Consider the following 24,793-nt stretch of genomic DNA (forward strand, 5'->3'; position numbering starts at 1 on the left):
AATGCAGCTATAAAATCCTCTTTCTTTGTGTGAAGTGTCTCATGGATATTGACTTTGCTTCCTCTCCTTTGTAGTCATTGTTTTCTTTTTATTGTAACTTATGATTGTTAGTGCAGCATTGGAAATATCTCATCTGTGACAGTTCTTAGATCCTCTGACAATATGGACCAAAGCAGAATACTGCAGAACAGTCTTGCATGCTTTTTATATTTGTCTTATTCAAGGAGGGCAGTGCTTACCATTTGTTACAAGCGTCTTACTCAGCAGTAAAGTATGCACTTTGTTTACTCCTTCGAGATTAAAGGTGAACCACCTGGGCCGGGCGATGGCACTTTGCCACACTAGCAAGATTAATACAGTAAATAGGTCCTGATAAGTGTAAGCAGATAAAAGAATGACTGTAAGTGGAATGGCTGTTTAATTTCCCATATCAAACTTTTACAGTTGTTTCACCGTCAGAAAGTCACCAGTTGGTCAACAAGGATACTTTTAGAAACCCTCACTGCATAAAAAGGTCAATAGTTCTGTTATAAATCTCAAGTGACCCATTGTGGGTCAGAACAAACAAAACCGAAATAGTTGCTGTGGTAAATCTCATGTTTTATCATTATGACCCTCTTGGGAAATCTCAACAAACATAAACCAAAAGAAATATATACTTGAAAAAAAATGTTTTTAAGGAACTGCTGTAGTTTCACAGCAAGACATCTAATCTAATTTTAAGTAATCTATAGTTTAACACACAAAAAACTCAGCAAGTGTGTGATACTTTGCTCTCTGGAGCTTAGACCACTGGACATAGTTTAAGTCCCTTCTGGCCTATTTATAGTGTTGGCCCTTGCAACAATGTCATCTGTAACTCGACTCCATCTGTTAAGTCAGAGCATGTTGAATGTCAGTTGCCAGAAGCAGAAGCACCACAGTCATTTCTCACTGACTGTCTCACAGTGAACTTCATGGAGTTCGTGGGACAACCAAGTCTTTCTGGGGCTTGTAGCCTCTTAGGAGTTCCAGGCCCCAGCACCTTGGACCTGAACGATGATGATGAGGGCGACATAGTCATCGGCATCAGGCCCAAATCCTCCCCACTGCCTCGGAGAAGGACCTCTGTCAGTGATGAGGACTCAGACCCTGAGCCACCCTTGTCTGGCTCCAGAAGAGTGTCCTTTGCAGATGTCAATGGCCTCAGCTTGGTGCAAGTGAAGGAGTTCGACACATGGGATATACCCAAACTGCCTGGATATGAATCTTCTGAGGGTGAAGGCAACGATGCACAAGAATACTTCCTCTCACTGCTTACCTTTTCTCGTCCACTGTCAACTGAAGACCTCTTTGCTAATGTTCGGGAGCAGAAAGTGGAGCTGGAAACGCTTGAGTTACTTCAAGGGACCACAATACTTAAAGGGGTAATTCGTGTCCTCAACATGTCGTTCAATAAGGCAGTATACATCCGAACCACACTGGACTCGTGGTCCACCCACTTCGACCTCCTTGCAGAGTATATCCCCGGCTCCAGTGACGGCGTGACGGACTGTTTCTCATTCAGGCTCACCTTAGTGCCTCCATTTGGGGAACAGGGAGTTCGGGTTGACTTTTGTCTGCGTTATGAGACTCCTGTGGGCACATTCTGGTCTAACAATAATAACAGGAACTACGGGCTCTTCTGTCAGCACAGAAAGAAAGATGAAAAAAAGACGCCACGCAAGCAAAGCTTGACCAAGAAAAGCTGCCTTAAAACTACCAGGTGAGAATATGAGGGTTTTGTTGGTTTTTTTTACAGGTAGAGGTTTTTAAAGATCAGCACTGCTGGTTTTCTTTTCAGTTGCAATTTGATTCATTTGACTATAACTCAGAGCAACTGTCACACCAATGGTAAAACAGTGGATAGTTTCATTTCAGTTCTTTGATTTAAGAATTCCTTTACCCAAAGGAAAATTTTGACCAGAATCCCATTAATATTTCTGTATTATAAATACAGTCATTGAATTAAAAGGCTAATTATGCATATAGGATGCATCCTTGGCCATATAATGTGTATTTAAGTTAGGATTATGTCCAGTCTAAACAGTTTCAAAGCAATTCACTTCAGATAAAAGTGAGGAAAAATCACTTTAAAATTCTGTGCAGCTACATTGAATTTGGGCTGCAAGTGAATAAAAACATGGCGCCTCCAAAAAAGGAATACAGTCTGCATGTTGTACTTCGCTGTCACTGAGAAACATCATCAGCAAAATTTCTTATATTTTTTTCCTTTGAAAGAGACACAAATGAAGTCTGACTGAACACATTTTTTATGAATTCGCAGTCAGAATTTCTCCACTGTGGAAAACATTTCAGCAAACGAGGATTCATCACAGGACAAGAATTCAACAGGTGAATATTGGTTTTGCTGATTGGGCCATGTCAAAGTTGTACTTACTTGGAAGTCTTCATGAAATGTTAATTCTATCAATGCTGCAAATCTAAAATGTCCACTTTCTCCAGATGTGTCCAGGAATGGATTGGAAGCAGGGACTATTCCAGCCACGAAAACTTCGGAAGAACAGAAACAGAAACGACTGGTGCGTAAATGACATCGATCACTAAGAATACAATTGTTGTGTGCAGGTTACATTATACTAAGGGTAATTATCCTAATACTCCTTCATTTGAGACCTTGTGAAATGGTTTACATATTTTAGAGTGTGCCTCATTCATGATCGTGACTCGACGAGTTTGATGTATTATTGGCTATGACGGGGAGTATAGAGACACTGGCGTGTTTCTCTGAGGCTCAAGAGAAACAGAAAACTCAACCTGACCCCTCGTGCAGCTTCTGAGAGAATGTCACATGACTGGAGCTTGAATAGCACCAGCGATACATAATGTACTGTGCACCTAAAGGACACTTAGTGCTTGCAGTTTGCATTTCCTCTGTGTCTCATATTTTGACATGCATGCTGTTTGTTGTGTGTATCTTAAGATTGCATCCTCACATGTCAATCATTCGAGGTGGGAAACATGCAGCTCTAAATTCTGAACCGCTTCCTTTAAACAGCGTGGCTTTTGTGTGAGCAAGCTGCAACTAATTTGTCCTTGTTGATGGACAGATGGAGAACAGACAAAACAGCAGCCGAAGAAGTCGCAGAAAGGCTGCACGGATGGCCCGAGTGAAGGACTACTTTGCACAGAAAGGAGGAGGAGAAAATGACACCGAAAGAGATGATTCGCCTTCACAAATGAAGGCTGCCGGAGAAAAAAATTCAGACGAGAACTACAAAGATGTGAAATCACTATCTGAAAGCAACCAATCACAAGGTTCTCAGTTTGTTTCTGAACCTGCTGAAAGGTGTAGCAAACTCCTCCAAGATGCTACGTCAACAGCACACGACTACATATCTAACAGAGAGTCAGGGAAATCTGAGAGCATCACATCAGCTGATTTAGACCCATTACCAGGAGGTGAGAGAGCGTCAGACCTTCAAGACAAGCTGGTCCACACCGATAATGAGCCTGCTCCTGCAGAAATGACAAATATCAATGCAGATGTCACCAAAGCCGAGGAAAGCAGTCAGAATCAAAACATGAGTGAAACACATCCAAACAGCGTAGCAGTAGTGAGCAGTGAGAGCCTTGTTCACCAGACCGGCTGCTTCACATTTGGAACTGTGGTGGCTCCGCTGTATCGACAGGTGTTTGGCAGAGTGGGAAGTGAAAGTCAGGATGTAGCTAACAGTGGGAATCCTGTTTGGGCAAGACTGAACATTGGGGACATCAACCCTCACACTGAAAGCAGACAAAATGGTTGTATTAATCCAATAGACGCTGGTGACAATAGAAAACTTGAGGGGTTTGTGAGTAACAGTCAGGAGTCAACCCTTACATTCTTAAATTCCCCACAAACTAGACCGATTGAAGAAGAAAACACCAGTGTGACTGTAAACAGCATTGTGGATTGTGCAGAAACACCGGACAAGATAGAGGAAAAACAGCTTGTGTACATATCTCAAGATCCAAAACTTCCTCCTGAGGACACATTGGAACTTACCCAGACTGGAAACATTATGTCAAATGCTGATTTGCTGGAACCACATGCATCTCAAGAGAGCATAGCTCTCCAGGGAGAAGTGCTGAAAGAACAAGGAACCCAGGACCTCAAAAGCCAAATCACAGTAGAGAGACTACAACCCCTGCTGCCAGAGCATACATTCACTCAAACTAAAACTAACCAAGATGAAACAGAAGAAGCCAAGATAAGTCTACCGTCATCGGTTTTATCAGTTCAATCTTGTCAGACCGTGTCAGAGGATGTTATTGAAGAGGCAGAACAACAGACCTACAGCAGAGCAGAAAAAAATAAAGACAGTGAAGACTTAAACAACTCCATAGTGGCTGTATTGAAAACTGACATATCTGTAAAAGAGGATGAACTATTTAGTGCGAAACATGAATTAAATTCAAACCACACTGACACTTTAGTTACTGAAGAAACGGACACTAACCTTGCTCCTTGTGCACTTGTTGAGGAAGAGGATTTTGTAACACTTGGCACATCTCTAGAAACTCACAGAGAGATGGTTAACATTAAAAAAGACAGCGAAGAGACATGCTGCTCCAAGGGAGATGAAACAATACCCTCTGGTGAAACTAAGGTACAGGGTGAGGTAGATATTACAGTGACAGAAACATTGATAAGCATGGATGAGGGCATCATGTCTTTGGGGCTTGAAGGTCAAGATACTTTGCAAATTGAAAAGCACCCTTCAATGGAAGCTGCAATGGACCTTGATTTCACAGAACTTACAAGCTTGAAAAACTGGGAAGCCATGGTGGAAGAAGAAGAAAATATCATAAGTGAAGAAGAAGGGCGTACTGAGCACATCCAAATAAAAGAGGATGTTATAAAACATGAGGAAAATGAGGAAACAACGGAAGAATTTATGGAAAACGTCCCATCACTCGGAGTAAAAGAAAATGAAGAAGTGAGATGGGAAAACAATCAGAAAATAATAAATGTTAATACGGGGAAAATAATGGGAGAAGAGAAAGAAACAACAGATGTAAAGGAAGAGTTTGATTATGCACAAATCACAAAAACTGAAATAATGGCCAAAGACACAGAGCTTGTTGTGGAGATTGAAATACAGAAGGCTGTGGAAGAGAAAGACTCTGAAAACAAAAAACATGAAGAGCTTGAGGAAGTCTTTGCTGAAGGAACAAGTTTACAAGAACGGGAGCAAGACGATAATGACACAACGGAAATGGACATCAACAGTGAAGTTGAAGCAGGTGTGAGGTGGGAGGACCAGATCGTACCAGAAGAGGCAACTGAAGTGCAGGAGAGTCCATATCGCACAGAGGATATGGTAGCTGTTGAAGGAGATCAGAGTCTAAATGCAGATTCATCCACCACACTAGACGATAAGGATATTGGAGAGGGGAGTGTGGAGGAAAGTTTAGAAGTGTTAAAAAATGCGGTTGAAGCTGATTATTTGTCTGCTTTAGTAAACAATGGACAGGAGGGTGTTAATGGGAGGGTAACTGACAAAGAAGATTATGGAGAAAGACTAAATCAGACTGAAATCTGTCTACATGAAGAGGTGGAAGAGGTGGACGAGGAGGAAGAGGAGGAGGAGGCAGAAGAGGAGGAGGAGGAGGAGGAGGAGGAAGAGGAGGAAGAGGAGGAGGAGGAGGAGGAGGAGGCAGAGGAGGAGGAGGAGGAGGAGGAGGAGGAGGAGGATGGAATTCAAACCAACACGAACCTCACACATGATTGGTCAAGAGCAGAGAGTGATTCTGGAGATGTGTGCATTTTATCAGATGAGCCTGAAAACGACCAAGCGAGCAACGGCAGCGCTTCAGCCGAGTCTGACTCGGATGACGAGGTGGAGCTGTACATGCACTGTCTCAGGGCTGTAAGCACAGGAGCTCAGGCCCATAAAGACAGGAACAATGATGCAGGGTTTACTGTGAGCAAAAGGCCCTCTATAAGCAAGAGCAAACTGCTGTCCTCACCGATGCCGTCCATCAGCGAGTCTCTGGATGAAGAACAGCAACTCAGCAACCTTCAGGAAAATCATGAAGATGCAATGACAGCTGCAGCAGCAGCTCTGACAGCGTCAAGTGGACAGGAAAGCGTCAACCAAAATATTCCGTGGTGGAAAGATACTTTTTCCTGCAACAATATCTCAAAAACATTGTTATACACCACCTTGTTAGTGGTATTTTTAGTCGTGGCATACCATTATGATTTTCTCGCCTGTTTTGGGCTCTACTTGATATCTGTGGTCTGGCTCTACTGTCAAGGGCAGAGACAACCAGCTAAAAACAACAACAGAATTGGATGATTTATATGTTACAAACATGCTTCAGTCATAATGATGTTTAAAATGGGCTCTCCAGGTGGAAGATGCTGATGTGATGCACATTTTCCCAAATACAATGGTAGAATTTGATATTTTCCAGTTAATAATGATCGAAGAACAAAACAAAATTATACAATAGATAAGCATAATGAGCTTTTTTTTTTTTTTTTTTTTTAAATATATAGACACATATCAAAATAAATGCTGTATATTCCCTATGGGAGGATGTAAACTCTCTGTTGTCAAGAGTATGAACCAATTTCCTTTATGCTTTCCTGCTGTACATAAGACTCAGTTTCACTTCAGCCATCAAGCTGTTGAACATTGCTCACATTGATCAGCTGTGCAGAGCATTTAATCCTTCTTTTGAGGTGCAAATGAAACATATCAGTGTGCTGTGTGCCTGCTGTTAGAAATAATAGCATATGCCTTTACATTTAGCTTTCATTACAATAAATGATATACAAATGTGTCTTTTTGTGTTGCTGTTTCAATTATAGATTATGAAGTGCAGTTTAATGACAAAAACAAACTGCTAATTCACATACTACACAACATGCCAATTAAGTGAGAAGAAAGGATTCCTATAATTTCTTACTATTGTAAATACATTTTCAACTGTGACAAAAGGCCACGAAGCACTCCCCTTGAGCGTACATCAGATTTCTCTACTTCCAAAGACAAATATTTGGGGTTACTCTGAAACTCTGACTTGTGATGTGAACGTGAGTGTGTATGGGTAACGGTTGTCTGTCTCTCTGTGTTGACCTTGTGATGGACTGGTGACGTTTACAGGTTGCATTATGTCTTTACCCATAGTCACGTCTCGTGCCCTCCAACCCTAAGTTAGGTGAAACAGCATATAAAATGGACGGATGGATAGCAGCAAAATTGATGACATCTTTCCAGATGTGGAGGCTGCCCACACCACAGGCACTCATGTAAAAGAAACCCTTTAGAGATGCTGGCATTTGAGCTCAGCTGGATGAACTCTCTTCTTCTTTACGCCACAAAATACTGTGTTTTAACTTAAGACTTTCATTCATCTGACCACATAGTAGAATTTTACAGTCTTTATACCTTAAAATTTAGTTTTGACATAAGAAGGTACCATTTTGGATTGCAGTCTCATACAGTATGGGTTATTTGCATGACACAGGATGACATTTGTGTGAATTGTGTAACAGTGATTTCTGGTCGTCTTTTTTGCATATATTTCCTCAGAATCAATAATTTACTTTAAGTAATCAAAACGTCACTGTTTTACTTCGAGGAGCATTTTTTGGAAAAACTGATTCCCATTTTGTGTGTGAGGTTTGTTGCAGATTTGCAATATTCTCCCCACCATTACTACTGAGACTTTGCCTCTCTGAAATGTTCTGTTTTGTACTTTTCAACAAGTCACGTAGAAGGTAGAAAAATAATTCATCCAGGGGGTTTTATTTGAACCACTCAGCTTTTTGTTGCTCTTATTCAAACTGTTTCAGATGAGTTGCTCCCATTAGATTCAAACATCATGAAATAGATCTAACCTTCCAATTTAGATATGTTGTCTGCATTATATCATGACATTTTTTTTACTTGTAGCTTGGATTGGTCTGCTGCTTAGGGAGGTGGATTAAAGATGCAATAATAAATTGTGTGTTTTCCAATAAAGGTCATGGTGCTTTTGCAGAGTTAAAAGGGCATAGGGTGACAGTCAATCCCTTGCAAGCAAATAGGTCCCATGCAGAAGATCGTTGCTCTCCAGAGGTAAGTGCTGACAAATGAAGTTGGTGTTATGTTATATCAGTGATCTGCGGTCGAACACTGAAACTGCAAAAAAAAACACAGAAACTAGATTCTGACCTGACTGTTTGGATTCCTATTCAGGTTTCTGGTGTGTTGGTGTGTTTTTTTTGTTTTTTTTTTCTTTAATCTTAGCTGCATTGTCTTCAAATCAGGTGCCTTGTTATCACCAGTTGTCAGTCGTAAAATATGTTTGGCATCAAGGTGCTAAAAACTATTCAAACTTCAACTTACATTCAGCCGTTCACACACAAGTATTGGACTTACAATGTATTAATTGTACTGCTTAGAGGACACGACAGAGAAGAGGAAAATATTTTGAGGGGGTTCTTTTCCTCGTTCGATCTTTTTATTGTGCTGTCTGCATCTGGTAAAGTACGTCAGGCTTGTTTCCAAGATGTCATAGTTCGCTACACATTTTAATCAGAGTCTAGGCTTACTTTGGCACTCCTCGACCTCGACGTATCTGGTAAAGCAATCTGCTCTTTGACAGCTTTCAGGTCGGTCGGTATTTTGTTTCAGACTGAATCAACAATGAATTAAAACAAGTCACTTGTCGCTGTTGCATGTCGTTCTAGTTCTCTGTTTTCAACTTTGCCTTTTAGCTGTATGAGCTGAACACAGCTGCTAGAATAAAGTTACCAGAGGACTGGCGAGTGATCCACCGAAAGGATTACCACTCTCTTGAAAGGAAACACAGGAACATTTTCGCCATGTCAGACAGAAGGGCATGTCAGTCCGTCAAGCAAAGATTATTACCCCTTGCAATTTTTTATTTCCAGCTACATCCACCAGGAGTAAGTTATCATACTGTATATATTTTTAGATTGACTTGTCATCTCACCTGTCATATCAAAATTATTGTGTTACGCTTTGTTGGCTTATTGACAGGAAATCCTATTTTTCTTTAACCTGAAGTAAAAATCGACCGCAGATAGACGTTTTAGCCATGTATCATCTGTGCTTAGGATCATACACTTGTTGGATCACAGCATGACAGCCACAAAGTTCAACAGTTATAAAAAAAAAAGAAAAGAAAATGGAGCCAGCCAATCGTCGTCTTTAGTACAATGCCATATTTACCATATCTCTTCAGGTGTTTATTAGGCTACTTGAGTGATAAATCAAGTGGCCTAATAAACACCTGGAGAGATATGTTAGATATCACTTGAGTGATAAATCAAATATGTTGTGACAAGACTGAGCCATGTTCAAACAAGAAAATGATTTACTAAAAACATTAGTGCTGACATAAACATTTTACGTTTTATTTATTGTACAAGCTAAATAATATATAGGAAATTATAAAAATGACATGCAACACAAAACACATTCTTAGAGAAGACTTGACAGACCAATACTACTCCTGAATATCCACTAAGCTCATTTTAATGACAACATTATGATTAAATCCCCAACATAATGTCACAGTGACCCCAGCAGGGATTCCTGCAGCTAAATAAACGATGCACTAACCATGTTGTGCTACGTGTTATTTTGGGAGGTAGAAATAGTCATGTACTATCAAGGGGTTTAAAAGAATTTTGAAGTACAGTTGAGATAACAAACCTTGTAAATACAGCTGCAGCTGCACTTCACACTGAATTAATGATTAAAACAGTTAAAAGATTGTGATAAATATAACATTCATACTCTAATGTAGTGAATAACCTGTCTTTGAAAATATATATCCTGCAGAAGGTAAATGGGAAGGAATCCATTGGGTGGAACTGTGTACACATCTATTTTTGAGTAAAATGTAATGCACATGAATTAAAAACATGAAATATTAACATCTAATTTTGTACAAAGCTATTGTTATGAAAAGAATTGTATAGATATTTTACATTATTTTCAGGGGATAAATATAAATGAGAATTTGCTTTTCATTGGTGATACAGTATGTATTGTACCTGTACAATATATTTAAAAGGTATAATCATACATGTATTGCACAAATATGGATTACATATGGTTAACATGTTTCCTGTTATCAAAAGTGCAATTCTGAAGTTTCCCCCCATCTGTTTGACTGTTTAATAACTGTATTGCTGACATGGTGGAAAATCTACTCTATAGTTTGTAGATGTACTTGAAAAGAGCCTGAGCTTTTTTGTTAACGGGGTTAAGGGGGTGGTGTTTAAAGTGATATTCTTACACACTCCTGCCCTGACAAATCATTAATACACTCTCAGAGCTCCATCCCAACAGACTATAAAACATTTTTGTGCTTAGTCAGATTCTCTCACTTCATATCAGGCAGCTTGGAGTTATGTCTCAGATGAACTACTGTATGTCCTATTGAACATGTAATGTCCACATTACACCTGAACATGCATCTCATATCCTTGCAGGTATTCACTCATATCCGCTGTCAGTGAGAAAGGAAGAGAGACTTATTCCTAGTGGAGAAGAGTAATGATGCTTTGCAAATACATTGTTATTTGTTCCATCTCTCATAAAGAAATCTTGATCCTGTATTTGGAGTTCTCATAAGAGGGAAGAAGCTGTTTGAGTCTGGTAGATTTTGTTGACATGCCCAACTTGCTCCTCTCAAGAGGATGCAATGTAAAAAGAGGAGTGATAGGGACACACTGAAAGTCGTTTAAGCATACTATTATTGGTAAATAGACTTTGCATTAGTGGCTGTGGGATTGAAGTTTTTTTTTCTGACGTTTTAATAACATTTTGTTCAGGGAGGAAGATGTTATTCAGTTAAAAAATTTATAGAGTAGGAGTTTTGCGTTTACAACATGTACCTGAACGCATCACAGCACGCTCTCTTGCCCGAGTGCGCTTCCAGGCCTGTGATTGGACAACGCGCTGTCAGTTCGGCCTCGTGTCGGTAGCAGCCAGCCAATGAGCTGACGCGTTGTTGGCCCGTGCACCGGTTCGCCGGTCGGGTTGCAGTCTGGAAAAAGGGGAAGCGGCTGGCGGAGCAGTGCGGTGCGGTGCTATGGACCCCAGGGACAATGTCGAGACAGGGGAGACGGAAAACCACCTGGACGACTTCTACCTGCCCATTCCAGACGAGGCACCGTGCAAGAAGGAGCAGGAGAAGCTGTCAGGGGTCGTGAAGAACGTCCACAGAAAACTGCGCAGGAAATACAGAGAGGGTAAGCTGCCTCGATGGGCCCCTCTGTTCTGTGGCCCTGCAGCTCAGAGCTAACCAAAGCTCACAGAGGCTACATTAATCTCGCACTGAACACTTTTCATTAAAGGCGAGCTCGGTAAACACAGTTGTACCAGCTCACCGTGGCAAGCAGTCCGGTTCTGGGGCTGATTCGCTAGTGTACAGCCAGACTGCAGCCGGCAGCAGTGAGAGCAGCACGAAGGCCTTTAAAGCTCTTGCACATAACATGCAAATGCACATGTTACTGCACAAGTCTCCTGTGTCTTATCTCTTGTCTAAACATTAATAAGTCACTAATGAGAGACAATAAAACAATCTGTCTGTTGTCATTGAGCGATAACAGCACCCTCATCAAACATTTGGTGCAACTTTTGCGACACAAATTAGTTTTATTGGAGGAGTATTGCCGTCATTCACAACCAGACAACCAAAGTGCATGCAAATAGTATCAGGCAGATTATTTTCTGAACACGGATACATAAACACAGTTTGTAACGGTTTATATGTCAAAATTATGGTTGGGTCACAAGTTAACATTGTCAATTTGTGCACATTGTGTAAGGAAAATGATTTAGGATGACCCCCCCTGGAATAAAGTAGTAGAAATGTGGGTGATCAACTTCATGAATGAGTGCAATGGATTGTCTAAGATTCTGTATGGCATATATAGTGAAATGATTGCGCTTGTTTATAAGAGACAAATTACTTGTCCTCATTACTACCTTGAGTCTTTAAGACCCAAGACAATGCTGACACAATTCTACCCCAGGAGCTGGAAACGGCTTAAGCATACTGGTTTCAGACACTTGACATCAAGTCACATCACACAAGAAAATACAATAGATTGGACTCAAGTACAGAATCCTACAGTTTCTTGATGTAAATTTATTAAACTGTTGATCAGTTTTCATGATCATTTGTGGTATTATTTATCAACTAACAAAATTAAAAGTAGAATAAAGTATACACCGAATGGAAACCGATAATAATTTAGTAGACATCCTGTTTGGTTGTTGGCTTGTTTAAGACTCAATCAGATAAATAAAAGCAGTTTCATCTTGTTTTTTATTTATTATTGTGTGTGTTTCAGTGACATAAATAAGTAGAAAAGCTGCATTTCATACCTTTAAATGCCATATTAGTGTTCAGTGGTTGTATTTTAAACACTGGTGTTATAGAGGAGTCTATCTGAAGTCCTATTTTTTGGCCTAAACATACAGCATGATAGACTTTTATTAGAGATATTATTATTATTAGCAGCACTTTTGGGTTCCTGTTGATGCAAAAAGGGAAATGTGGAAAATCCCTTTTTTAACCCGTTGACGCCAACATATGACATTTGAGCGCCGTTCAGGAAAAAACATCCACTTCTCGGTTTGTAGCTCCGACCATGGGTTTTACTGAGTCAGAAGTTGCAGTTGAGGAATGTAGGTTTATGTTACCAAGCATTAAAACCTTGTCGGTGTGCCTGCCTATGGCTGAAGGTTTGCACTTATTGTGGTTGTTGCACACCCTCATAGTCCTCCTGGAGTCTGTGTGGGAGGGATACACAAAAAAAAAAAAGTCAGGTGGAAAATCTTTCTCTTGAGAAAACAGAAGCTAAGGCTGATGATTATCTCATTACTGTGGCAGAAAAGTTTGAATAACTGTGGGATTCCGGGTGCATCTCATAAATTAAAGTGTAACGTAAGGGTGTATTTTTCCTTGTAATTCACTTAAACGTTTGAAATTTCAATTCAGATTTATTGCACATACACTGAAATATTTCAAACTTTTTGTTGTATTCTTCATCATCTTCTCATCAGTCAGACCACGTTGACGTAAACGGTTACTAATGGTCTGACGTGACACTTGGCGCCTCCCGCCTTCCTTAAACGTGCCTGGAGTCGAATGGCGTTCATCATCCGGTTCTGCGGGGCACAGTTCACAATGAAGCGGTCATCAGTGTGGGATGTGAACAAAGGACGTCAGCTTCTATGTCTTGCTGTGACTCTTCCAGTCTCTCTGTATCTCTGACGTCACTCTGAGCTCAGTGGACACTTCCGCCTGAGAACTTCTGTTTGAAGCCTCGCAATGGCGAGGGACTGCTGCTCAATTGTTCGGTGTTGTCCTGGTCTCGCACTAATGAGGTGCAAACACTGAACAGTTGGACATGTGCATTCAAACATTTTGAGAAGTTCACCTGTAAAGGTTAAAATGCATTTTAACTTCCATCCTGAAATTCCACCCCCGAGCTGAATATCCCTACCTCTCTGTGAGCAGCGTACATGTACATGTGTCTGTGTTTGTTTTTCAGTAAAGCATATCCAATCAGAAAATGTCCAGGATAGCAGAAAGTAGTTGGTTTGTTGTTTTGGAGACTCGCACAAAGAAGTCTTCCTCCCAGCAGACCTCATGATTGGTTAATAAGTAAAGCATGATCTGGTAGGCTTGGCATAGAATCGCGGCGGTCATGCTTTCAGAGTGCTGCTGTTTACCACCACTCCTCTTGTTGTCCTTTCATTTCTGCAAATCAGATACAGAGTTTTTCCTCCTGGTCATGGGATTTCTCCCCTATCAGCATGTTTACTTATGCTGCAGGCTGTCAGCTTCTGAGCAGCTGTGAAGATGCACTGACTCAACATTATTATCCCAGGGAAATATCCATTATTTTTTTTAGGTAGATTTTTGTTTTTTTTCCGAGAGGAGCAGCTCTGCCTCTGTGCTGGCACCGGTGTACCAGCAGTCGCCTGAGGTTTTTCCCTGCTGGCTTGTCTAAGTACGGTCATGCTTTGGTGCTCGCAAGAAGGTTGGGGCTTTGTACTTGAAGCAATGCGCATCGATGCCTCTGACTACGGGAAGGAAAAACATGCATTAGCATATATTTTTAGTTTGACTGAAAGTCTTGATTGATTACTGTTGGTGTCGGTTTAATTTCAATTAATTTTTTTCTTTTAGTGGGGGACTTTGACAAGATCTGGCGCGAGCACTGCGAGGATGAGCAGACGCTGAGCGAGTACGCCCTCGCCATGAAGAATCTTGCCGACAACCATTGGACCAAAAGCTGTGAAGGAGAGGGCCGGATCGAGTGGTGCCGCAGGTTTGACTGACGGAATGTTTCCACGTGTGGGTCAGCAGTGTGACTAAGCCGTTACTAAACTTGTTGAGTTTCTGGTAAAGACTTGTAAGTTGTGTCATGGTACCTTTTTCTGCAGCGTCTGTCAGGAATATTTTTTGGATGGCGGAATGAAACGAATGTTGGAAAAGGATCAGAAAAGTGCCATACTCGCCAGCGGCCTGACTGCAGCGCCTGTAAGTGCCCAGCCGTACAGCACCATCCCCAGGTAAGCTGCTCTCTCAATTAGACACAAGCAATCAATTCAACTTTTAATTTTTCTTTGTGTTTAAGAAGAAAAAAAACAAAACAGTGCCCTCGAGTAAACTGCAACCTTTTAGTATAACTCCCAAACATTTCAGAAAGTCAGAAACTGTGTTTTTGTTACAAACTCGTCATGAGTTGTCACAACCCGGTGAGGTCGGGGCTTTAGAGAGCATCAGGCGGCTGCATGAGGTTTTAGATGTTGGTTTGATTAACCTGCAGGCGTTGACACTCCTCCCTTGTACATGTGCAAGTTCAATCTCTCAGCTGGGCAAAATGCGCCTCCTGGACGTGGGAAGCTGCTTCAACCCTTTCCTGAAATTTGATGAATTCCTGACAGTCGGTATCGACATAGTGCCTGCTGTTGAGGTGAGTGCAATTAATTATCCTCTTCACTTCTCGCTGACTTCTTGTTTTGCTCCTCTGCGTTGATACAAGTAGCATGTGGGAGGTTTTCACTTCCTGGGTGCTGACGGCTTGCATTACAAAGCATGAACAGTCGAAGTGACTCATGCTGGGGAGTCAGTCTTGTGGTTAGACGGCGAAGAAGAAATCAGCAGAAAAACAGAACTCAAAACACAAAGTCCAAACCCCAGCGATCACGTCATGGTGTGACGGTGCTCATCTGTGTATGCTTGAACATGGTTAATGATGAGTTTTGTTGTTTTTTGGGTTTTTTTTTCCCCCCAGAGTGTGTACAAGTGTGACTTCCTCAACCTCCAGCTGCAGCAGCCTCTCCAGCTGGCTGGCGACGCGGTGGACGCCTTCCTCCGCCACCTGCACAACCCCATTGACGCCCTGCCCGCCCAGCTGTTCCACGTGGTGGTCTTCTCCCTGCTCCTCTCCTACTTCCCCTCGCCCTACCAGCGCTGGATCTGCTGCAAGAAAGCCCACGAGCTGCTGGAGCTGCACGGGCTGCTGCTCATCATCACGCCCGACTCCTCCCACCAGAACCGCCACGCCCTCATGATGCGCAGCTGGCGCGTGGCGGTGGAGTCGCTGGGCTTCAAGCGCTACAAGTACGTCAAGTACTCCCACATGCATCTCATCGCCTTCCGTAAGGCGTCTCTGGCCACCACCAGTGACCTGGTGTCCCGCAACTACCCGGAGATGCTCTACATCCCTCAGGACTTTAACTCCAACGAGGAGGAGGACTGCGCCGACATGCCGGCGCACATGCGCTCCGAGTTTGAGGATGACCAGCTGGCCTGGGGCTTCACGGAGCTGCCAGACACGCCCTACGATTCCGATTCTGGGGAGAGCCAGAGCAGCTCCGTGCCGGGCTTCCATGAGCTGGAAGATCCCATCCTGCTTCAGAGCTAGGTTAAACCAGCAACAACCCCTGACCCCCCCTCCCCCCTCCCCCGACCTTTCCTCGACCTGTCAGCTCCCCTTCAATTGCTACGCTGCCAAACTTAACCTGCTGCATTCTCCTCCCACTTCTCCCCCCCCTCTCCTCCAAACAATGCAGTTTGCACAGCGTGAAAGAGAGAAGTTTACAGATTATTTTCTCATATCCACGCTCCTCCGAGAGTACACACGCAAACACAAATACACGCACATACACACGCGCACACACACTAAGATGGATATATTTTGATAAATAGCTAGGTTTTTTTAAAAGTTGGAAATCGAACGCCCTTGAGATATCTGAACTCCCCTCGAACCCCCCCCCCCCCGCCTCGATTTCCACCCCATCATCCAATCGGCTCTCAACTAGAAAAGTCGTCTCGTCTGCGTTCTGTAACTCAGTCTCTGTTTGAATAAGCTAGTGTCGCAGGCTGCTTCGTACACAAAGCCAAATACAGCAAACCGAGCAGTCTGTCGGGAGTTTGATTGCACTGGAGGGGCTGAGAAGGAATGACTGGACTGGTACGCTTGCTTCTGTCACAGTCATGCAGCTAAACTTTCTGAGAAATCTCGATGTGCGTTTAGTTTTCCAAGAAGAAAAATAAATAGAAGCTCATCGTTTTGAAGCATATACTCCGAGTCTGACATTGGTGTTGTCCAGTATAGAGTGTGACAATGCCGTTTTAGCTTGGGATCGAATGACTTGTGTATCTTTTACAGAAAAGTGGTATTTGTAGCATTTTAAACATTTTCAGAACCATACTGTAGGAGTATTACTAGATTTACTAATGTGAAAAAGTAACTGTTTACTTATTGTGTAACAAGGTCCGAGTGCAAAATAGGTATTACACATTTTTTTCTCCTCCTGTTGTTGTGCACTTAGATATAAATTCTGATTTGTCTTCTGTTAGGCTTCACATTTTTTTCTGAAGCAAAAAAAAAAAAAGTCAGGACACTGCTCGTCAGTGACATGATGGACTTTACAGCACCAGTGTCCGTGCACACATCTTGATAGACAATGTGAACCCCCACGAAGTACTTTGCACACACACACACACACACACACACACACACACACACACACACACACACACACACACACACACACACACACACACACACACACACACACACACACACACAAAATATCCAGATCTGAGCCCCTTCAAGTTGAAAATTCACGACTGAAGAGATTTGCACTAATTTACGGTTTTGTCCTGAATATACTACAGGTGGTGGTTTTAGGTGAGGGCACAACCCTGTGTGTGTGTGTGTGTGTGTGTGTGTGTGTGTGTGTGTGTGTGTGTGTGTGTGTGTGTGTGTGTGTGTGTGTGTGTGTGTGTGTGTGTGTGTGTGTGTGTGTGTGTGTGTGTGTGTGTGTGTGTGTGTGTGTGTGTGTGTGTGTGTGTGTCTCTAAACAGGCTGAATGTTAAGGTGTGGTTTGATGTGATTTTTCTTTTTTTAATATATGAAAATATATATACTGTATGACTGATCCTAAAGTTTGTCACAAAAACAAATGCAGTTGTATGAATTTTACAAGCCAATATGATGGGGCCGACAGGATTTAAAAAAAAAAAAAAGTATAAGGTGCCTTCTTCCCTCATTACAGTCACACTCTTGGGCATAATAAAAGTCCTAACTTCTTCAATAAAAATTTCAAGGCCAAACAAGTCAACACAAACTTCCCCACTCTCCTGTGTCACATTAATGGAACAAGCAATGTCTCCCGTGTTGCTGTAATGCAGTGTCATTTCCATTTCCATATCATGTTCCAGTTAATGCACAATCGTCTGCTGATACTTCGTTTGACCAGAAAGTTAAAAACACATTTCACAATACCACACATACTCAAGACTCCGAAGAGGTTTTTTTTTTCCTGTGATTTGTCTTCCAGTGTTTTTCTTTTCTGCCCATTTGCATGAGATGGTTCATATTCATCAGCATTTTCAACAATGCAGAACAACATGTGCTTTTAGTATGGTTGTATTACTCTTTTATAAATGAATGTAAATTAAGATTGAGTTTTGTCTGTGTGTCTTTCTGCGTGTATTCTTGCCTTTATTTTCGAATATCCAATACACTGCTGTGTACTGCTTGTGATCTCATAAGCAGAGACGGGCAGACTCCTGGAAACTGCTGTTACATTACTTAAATTGTACCCAATGACAAATAAAAGTACTGTTGTTTAAAAGTAGTTGAGTAAGATTTAAGCATTCTTCTCAAAACACACTTGAGTATGAGCTACTCTTTAGTTGTAACATCAGTACTAGGTGTTGAATTCAACCGAAGTAGATAAATTATTTTCAAAGCTCATTTCTCAAACTATATAATTATACTGTAATTAAGCAAGTGCATAACTAATAAACAAGAATTTTTTCTGTCACAATAAACTTATTGGCTACAAAAATGCTGATTTAAATGGGCTATTAATTCAAATTAAAGTCCTATAGTTGTCAGATGACATGACAGATAGTGTAAGGATAAGTAAAGTTATGTACTTAGACTAAAAATTCCTACTTCTTATGTTGTGAGTAATGCATTCGGGATCAATTCAATTTATGAATATTTACCACCATCAGCTTAAGTTATTTTTCCAGACAGAGCAAACTGGTGGACTGAACCACAAGTTGACCTCAGTTCTGCGGAATATTAATGTAAATTGCTTATGTACTGAACAAAAATATAAATGCAACACCTTTGTTTTTGCTCCCATTATTCATGAGCTGAACTCAACATCTAAGACTTTCTATGAATTGCAAAAGGCCTATTTCTCTCAAATATTGTTGACAGATTTGTATAAATCTGTTAGTGAGCACAGTGATAATCCATCCCACCTCACAGGTGTGGCATATCAAGGTGCTGATGAGACAGTGTATTGCACAGGTGTGCTTTAGGGTGGCCACAATATATAGCCACTCTGAAATGTGCAGTTTTGCTCTATTGGGGGTGCCGGTGCCAAAACCTACAGCAGTATGCCAATTGCATGCTCTCTCAAAACGTCCAATCCATAGTGGCAGTGGGGTTATTGTGTGTATATACCAATAAATAAATAAATACATAATTACATGCAGACGAAAACATAACCTTCTCGGCCCAACGTTCGTTGGCAAAGATAAAAAAAATATATACACGCAGACAAAAACGTAACTTTCTCCCGTAAACTGAATTTAAGTTTGAACATAACACTTAATGCGCTTTTTAGTGTGAGTGAGGGTGTTTTTTGACCCTCCGCACTCTCCGTAGACGAAGCAGTAGCATCATGGCGGGGGTCTGGAGCTGAAAACTTTTGACGTGAACAAACTTTGTGAAGTGAAATGAAAGTGAAAGCCCCTGGCAGCTGGCTTCACGACGTCCCCTCAGCAGCCGCCTCGTCCTGCTCCGGACACCAGGCACACTGCACAGACATCGACCTCCAAGATGTGAACGTTCGCGCCCTCGAGATGCTAACGGAAGCTAAGCAACAAGTTGGCTCGCAGGCTCACGTGAAGTCATCAAAGTCGTAAAAAAAACTATATATATATTTTTTTTAACATGTTGGGACTTTAACTCGTCGACATGTTTCGTTTTCTTCGGTACTGCGTGAGCCACTGTCTGCACGCGGCGATGACCCGGCTGGAGGAGGTGAACGGGGAGGTGAACGCCTGGTCGTCAGTGCGCTTCCTGGGCTACCTGTCCGGGCTCAACCTGCTCCTGGCCCTGTGTCTGGGGCTCTACACCCGCTGGGAGAGGACCGCCGAGTCCACGCTGCTCGTCGTCTTCGTGTTGGCCCTGTTCGTGCTCGGGATCGCGTGCATCCTGTACTATTACTTCAGCATGGAGCGTGCGAGCCTCAGCCTGCTCCACCTGTGGCTGGGCTTCCTGCTGGGGCTGCTCTGCTTCCTCAACGGCTCCAACCTGCAGAGCGACGTGAAGGAGCAGGCGGCCAACTACCTGCTGGTGTCCAGCGTGGTACTCCGGACTCTGTGGGCGCTGCTGGAGAGGCTGTTCGGCTGCACCAGGTACCGCCCTGCCTTCCTCACCTCTGCGGAGCGGCTGGAGCTGGCCGGCTTCGCCACCGCCAGCACGGCGCTGCTCATCCACAAGTCCCTGAGCGTGATGGTGCTGGTGGTGGCGCTGGCTACTGTCATGGTGGCCCTCCGGATGAAGGCCATCCTGGCTCTTCCCAGCCTCGTCTGCTTCGCTGTCACCACCGGCGTACTGTTCTTCAGGTCTCTGGACATCAGCACCAACCCCTTCGCCCTGGGCTGCTTCTTCAGCCAGCTCATCTGCGACCCCCTGCTGGACGTCTACTTCAGCGGGCTCTCTGTCACCGAGCGCTGGCAGCCTTTCCTGGTGTGGCGGGGCCTGTGGCGCCGCCTGTCCCTGCTGCCCCTGCTGCTGGTGGAGGTGACCTTCGTCGTCCTGGCTGCGGAGAAGCTGACCGACCTGGACCAGTGGTACTTCACAATCCCTGGCTTTGTGGCGTGCGTGCTCTTCTGGGCCATTAGCCACATGGTGTTTGTCATCACGGTGTGGGGCTTCCACACCAAACTCAGCGACTGCCAGAGGCTGTGCTTCTCCCAGAGGGCATCTGTCGGCAGCCTGGACAAGGTCATGTCCTCCAAGGGCATGAGGCACTTCTGTCTCATCTCTGAGCGCCTGGTGGTGTTCACGCTGGTGTCGTCGGTTGCTCTTGCTGCTTTCTGTTGGCAGGTGAGGAAAGGATTGCTGGTGACAAGGCCACTGTAAAGTTCACTTGAGCCGCGGTTCCACCGCGCTGTACGTGCCGGAGCGGGAGGCTACGGTACCTCACAGCGCACCCAGGCCCAACTCTGTCACCTGCTGCCATCACAGAAAGTAGGGTCAAAGTGTAGGCAGGGTTGTAAACCGTGGCTACATTTGACCGTTTTTCAGCAATTTCAAATAGTTGTCAGAGGTGCATCAACAGGTTCTTCAAAGTTTATTTCCCCAAATCCAGCATTGGTCCTGGATTTCAGGCCGTCTAAAGGAGAAAAAAATGGGTGATTTTTCACAAGAAATATGCCAAATATTATTTACCATATGTTTCATATTGTTAAGGAATTGACACTCAATAATGAAATAATGTTGATTACACTTTCTAGGCAAGAATTGAAGCTTTCCCTGTAAAGTGTCCCAGCAGAGAGAACTGAAGAACAGTAAACTGGCCAACTTGATAAGTGTAGAGGGATGATTTGGAGCTCCAGACTAATTTCCATGTAATTTATATTTATCTGCGTACCCTAACCCTCATGAGCCAGGTGCACTCCATTTTTTTAAAAATGGCGAGGCAAAAACATTAATATTTTAATATAAATATAGTTAGAAATGATTAAGAAAATTGTAAAACAATTAAAAACCAATATTGAAACAAACATGTATGTTTTGTTGATGGATTTGTGCCGGTTTGAGCAGAAAGTCTGGGTTTAGGTATTTCTCATGGAAAACGTCGCCACGTTCAGCTCTGTGCTCTTAGTTTGCTTCAGTGACTAAAGTTTTCTCCGCAGGCCTCCAGCAGCATCTTTGTGAGCACGTTTATGCTCGTTCTGCCTCTGGAGTCCCTTTTTCACGGCCTCTTCTACGAGCTCGGGAGCAGCCTGGGAGGAACCTGTGTGGGCTACGCTGTGGTCATCCCCACCAACTGCTGCAGGTGCTGTACACACGGGGCAATACTTTCTATGATGGTGGCAGTTTTGTCAAATAACCATGAAAGGCTACGTTGGGAGCCGTAGCCAGGAGGAGCTTCTATTCCTTGTTCTTCTCTGCTTCTGTCAAATATTCACATGTTGTGAACAAGCAGTGCTTGAAAAGGAAATGTTTTTTATATCTTGCGCATTTGACTCCGTTTTCCCTTTTGATTTCATGCATTATGAGCCTAAAATGTTTTCTTTATAATGTCCTGTTTACTTCACCACCACTTTTTTGGGTTCATTTGTCGTATGTTCTGAATTCTGTCTCTTTATAGTCTCACACTCATGCTTGTCTCTTGTTCCTCCCAGCCTCGACGGCCAGCCGATGCTGCTGCCTCCGGGTCAGGTGGACGAGCTGAACCGGCGCTCCACAGGCATGCTGAACAGCGTGCAGCGTTTCTTCGCCCACCACCTGATCGAGACCTTCGGCTGTGACTACTCCACGAGCGGAGTGACCCTGGAGGCTCTGCAGGCCAAGATCAAATCCTTCCTGGAGCTCCGCACGGCGGACGGCCCTCGCCACGACACATACGTCATCTTCTACAGTGGTCACACGCACCGCACTGGAGAGTGGGCACTGGCAGGTGAGCGGGACTCTGGTTTCAAGTCATTCTGTTCGTGACTAATGAGGATGAGCAGAAACTATCAATACATTTCTCTCTCTGTTTAGAGGAGACTAGTCAGTCTGTGAATAATTCATACATGTTTGTTTAAGGCACTAAACCAAACCTCTTCCTGACCTGGTTTACCACCGAGGTTACGTAACAATGCTGCCACCTGGTGGCCGAGTACGAAAACCATAAATTTTTCTTGTGTGCTCAGCGGGTTTCTTTTGTGTGATGTGTGAAAAATGAGTGTTGGAGGGAGGAATAAAAGGCAGGCGTCACAGTGGGAAGTGCACAGAGTTTCTACTATCAGATTATGGAATAAATTGTGGTTTTTTTTGCCTTCATCCCAGTATTGCAACATGTAATATTTGTAGAACATGTTATTGTCAATACACAGACCTTTTAAGATAAAATAAGAACCTTTATTGCCCCCATGTGAAGGCACCTGGGCAGCACAGACAATGGTTAACACTGTCTGAATGGTAACTAGTGGTTTTCAAGGAATAAAGGTGGAAAAACAACTGTCCTGATAATTGTGTCGGTGGCGACTTGACCTTGACTGATGTGTGATCTTCACCAGGAGGAGACACACTTCGACTGAAGCACATTCTGGACTGGTGGAGGGAGAAGAACGGCAGCTTCTGCTCGCGTCTTATTCTCATACTCGACTGCAACAACTCTGTGCCGTGGGTGAAGGAGGTTCGGAAGGTGGAGCGCCTGCATGTGGCCGTTCAGGGAGCAACGCTCGCCAGAACCACGGACGTGGAGCTGCAGGACCCGCCGCAGCTCGGTGACTTCACCTCCCAGTGGGTGGAGTACAACTGCAACTCCACCAGCGACATCCAGTGGGCGGAGCGAGGCCGGGCCGTCTCCGCCGCCTACGGCATCTCCAAACACTGGAGCGACTACACGCTGCACCTGCCCACAGGAAGTGACGTCACCAACCACTGGAGTGTGTATTTTCCGCGGATGACCTACCCGGTGGTGCAGCTGGCGCTGTGGTGCGGCAGCCTGAACCTGCTGTGGATCTGCGGCGTCTGCCTGCGGTGTCTGAAGAGGCTCAAGCTGAACTGGTTCCCGCCGGCCGTCCTGGACACTGGGCAGGGCTTCAAACTGGTCCGGTCATAGGAACACCAGCAACTGCTTTCTATATCCGAGTTTGTTTGTTTTTTTTTTTTCTAAAAGTGAGTTTTGTACCGTGAAAATAGGCAGCTATTGGATTTTAAATTCGTTGCTAACCAGCATCTTCATAAGTCAAATACCTAAAAATTAATCAGTTACTGATGAAGGTGTAAGAAGAATCTTGGACCTCTAACTTTATCCGCGTTTTGGAAAGTAGTTCTGTTTGATGTGATTTTTCGACTTTGCCCTGACGTGTCCCGTCAGTCACACATGCCAGTTTGTGGGTTTTAGACCAAGCACACTGATTTGCACAATTTTGTTCTCTATTAAGTGAATTCCACCTTAAATCTATACACTCACACGGTGCCTTCCACCTGAAACGCACTCCTGTTGCAAGAGCTTTCAAATGTTAAACCAAAGTGACAATGTGGTACCTTCAAGGTATCGTCTCAGGCATGAAATCTTCTCAGTGGTCACGTTTCTAAAGTACCACTTTGACTTTTAATGATTCCTCTTGTATTCTTTGCTTTTCAGACACAGCTTGTGGTCTGCTCCGATGCACTGCTTTATCGCCCTTTCTATGCTTTTGGGAGTGACCTTTTAAATCCACTCCAGCTGCTTCCAGAGAGTTTTAACTGTACTGATGATTAATGCAAGCAGGGACAAATGACTGAGCGTTCATTGGTTTACCATTTACTGCAATAAGCAAGTTTAGTCTTAATGGTGAAGGAATGATGGAACTATGCAATAAATAAGGTCTTTGCTGCTCAAATGATTAATTTCCTGATCTTTTCATACTTCCCATCAAATATATATTTATATCAACTAAACCAAATGGTTTGTCTTTATTCTACTTGTCTTCTTGACTGAATATTTATCATGAAGTTAAACTTGTATTGAGGTAGTTTCAGTGGTTTTGGACCAGATTCAGAGTGAAGAGGAAGGACTGCAGGGCGAGACTCTCCGTTTACTCACCCGTTAGTGATGCACCTAGGAATAAGATTGTTGATACAAGAAGGCAAAATCATTAAAACAAAAAAAAAAAGCCAATTTTGCAAACAGAAAAAAGTTAGATTCACCCATTAGCACTTTATATGTGGATCATGTAAAAAGAATGGGAATGAGTTTGTCTTGGGTGGAGCTGTTCAGGTGGAGGCTGATGGACTCGGTAAGTGCATGGAGCCGTTACACTTGCATAACATTAAAAACATAAACCACTTTGGCTTCTTTAGTTGATTCGTTTCACAAAGTGTCTCCACTGAACCACAAAGCTTGTTGCATTATGTTAATTTCCTTAATTCCTGTTGGTTAGTCTCCTGGTGTCAACAGTCACTACACATTTAACTCCTTACAGTTTTAGTTTCACTTGGGTGTGGTCTCACAGAGAAGACCAGTGGTTG

The 24,793-nt window shown here is 43.2% G+C and overlaps 3 protein-coding genes across 3 annotated transcripts; all 3 read left to right on the forward strand.

The window, feature by feature from the left end:
* Nucleotides 1-941: 941 nt before the first annotated feature.
* LOC308137001 (uncharacterized protein) lies at nt 942-10,995 on the forward strand (the record flags this gene model as incomplete). Its single annotated transcript, XM_080505557.1, has 5 exons — nt 942-1,744; nt 2,306-2,373; nt 2,485-2,561; nt 3,090-5,615; nt 10,936-10,995. Exons 1-5 carry the CDS (start codon nt 957-959, stop codon nt 10,993-10,995), a joined length of 3,519 nt encoding a protein of 1,172 aa, XP_080361683.1. The 5' UTR covers nt 942-956.
* Nucleotides 10,970-18,065, forward strand: samtor (S-adenosylmethionine sensor upstream of mTORC1). The gene is made up of 5 exons (XM_080505407.1): nt 10,970-11,248; nt 14,203-14,344; nt 14,460-14,588; nt 14,878-14,992; nt 15,314-18,065. Exons 1-5 carry the CDS (start codon nt 11,089-11,091, stop codon nt 15,944-15,946), a joined length of 1,179 nt encoding a protein of 392 aa, XP_080361533.1. The 5' UTR covers nt 10,970-11,088; the 3' UTR covers nt 15,947-18,065.
* Nucleotides 18,066-19,226: 1,161 nt separating this feature from the next.
* Nucleotides 19,227-24,170, forward strand: tmem168b (transmembrane protein 168b). The gene is made up of 4 exons (XM_080505446.1): nt 19,227-20,668; nt 21,481-21,623; nt 21,973-22,247; nt 22,852-24,170. Exons 1-4 carry the CDS (start codon nt 19,532-19,534, stop codon nt 23,397-23,399), a joined length of 2,103 nt encoding a protein of 700 aa, XP_080361572.1. The 5' UTR covers nt 19,227-19,531; the 3' UTR covers nt 23,400-24,170.
* The last annotated feature ends 623 nt before the right edge of the window (nt 24,171-24,793 follow it).

The sequence above is a fragment of the Blennius ocellaris genome, assembly GCF_963422515.1.
Source record: "Blennius ocellaris genome assembly, chromosome: 11".
Lineage (NCBI taxonomy): Eukaryota > Metazoa > Chordata > Actinopteri > Blenniiformes > Blenniidae > Blennius > Blennius ocellaris.

Bases quoted from the DNA above. Each gene is read 5' to 3' on its own strand.
- samtor (XM_080505407.1), top strand. From the start codon at position 11,089: ATGGACCCCAGGGACAATGTCGAGACAGGGGAGACGGAAAACCACCTG. The intron at 11,249-14,202 runs GTAAGCTGCCTC...TTTTTCTTTTAG, and splicing joins GCGCAGGAAATACAGAGAGG to TGGGGGACTTTGACAAGATC. The intron at 14,345-14,459 runs GTTTGACTGACG...CTTTTTCTGCAG, and splicing joins CGGATCGAGTGGTGCCGCAG to CGTCTGTCAGGAATATTTTT.
- tmem168b (XM_080505446.1), top strand. From the start codon at position 19,532: ATGTTTCGTTTTCTTCGGTACTGCGTGAGCCACTGTCTGCACGCGGCG. The intron at 20,669-21,480 runs GTGAGGAAAGGA...TTTTCTCCGCAG, and splicing joins TTGCTGCTTTCTGTTGGCAG to GCCTCCAGCAGCATCTTTGT. The intron at 22,248-22,851 runs GTGAGCGGGACT...GATCTTCACCAG, and splicing joins TGGAGAGTGGGCACTGGCAG to GAGGAGACACACTTCGACTG.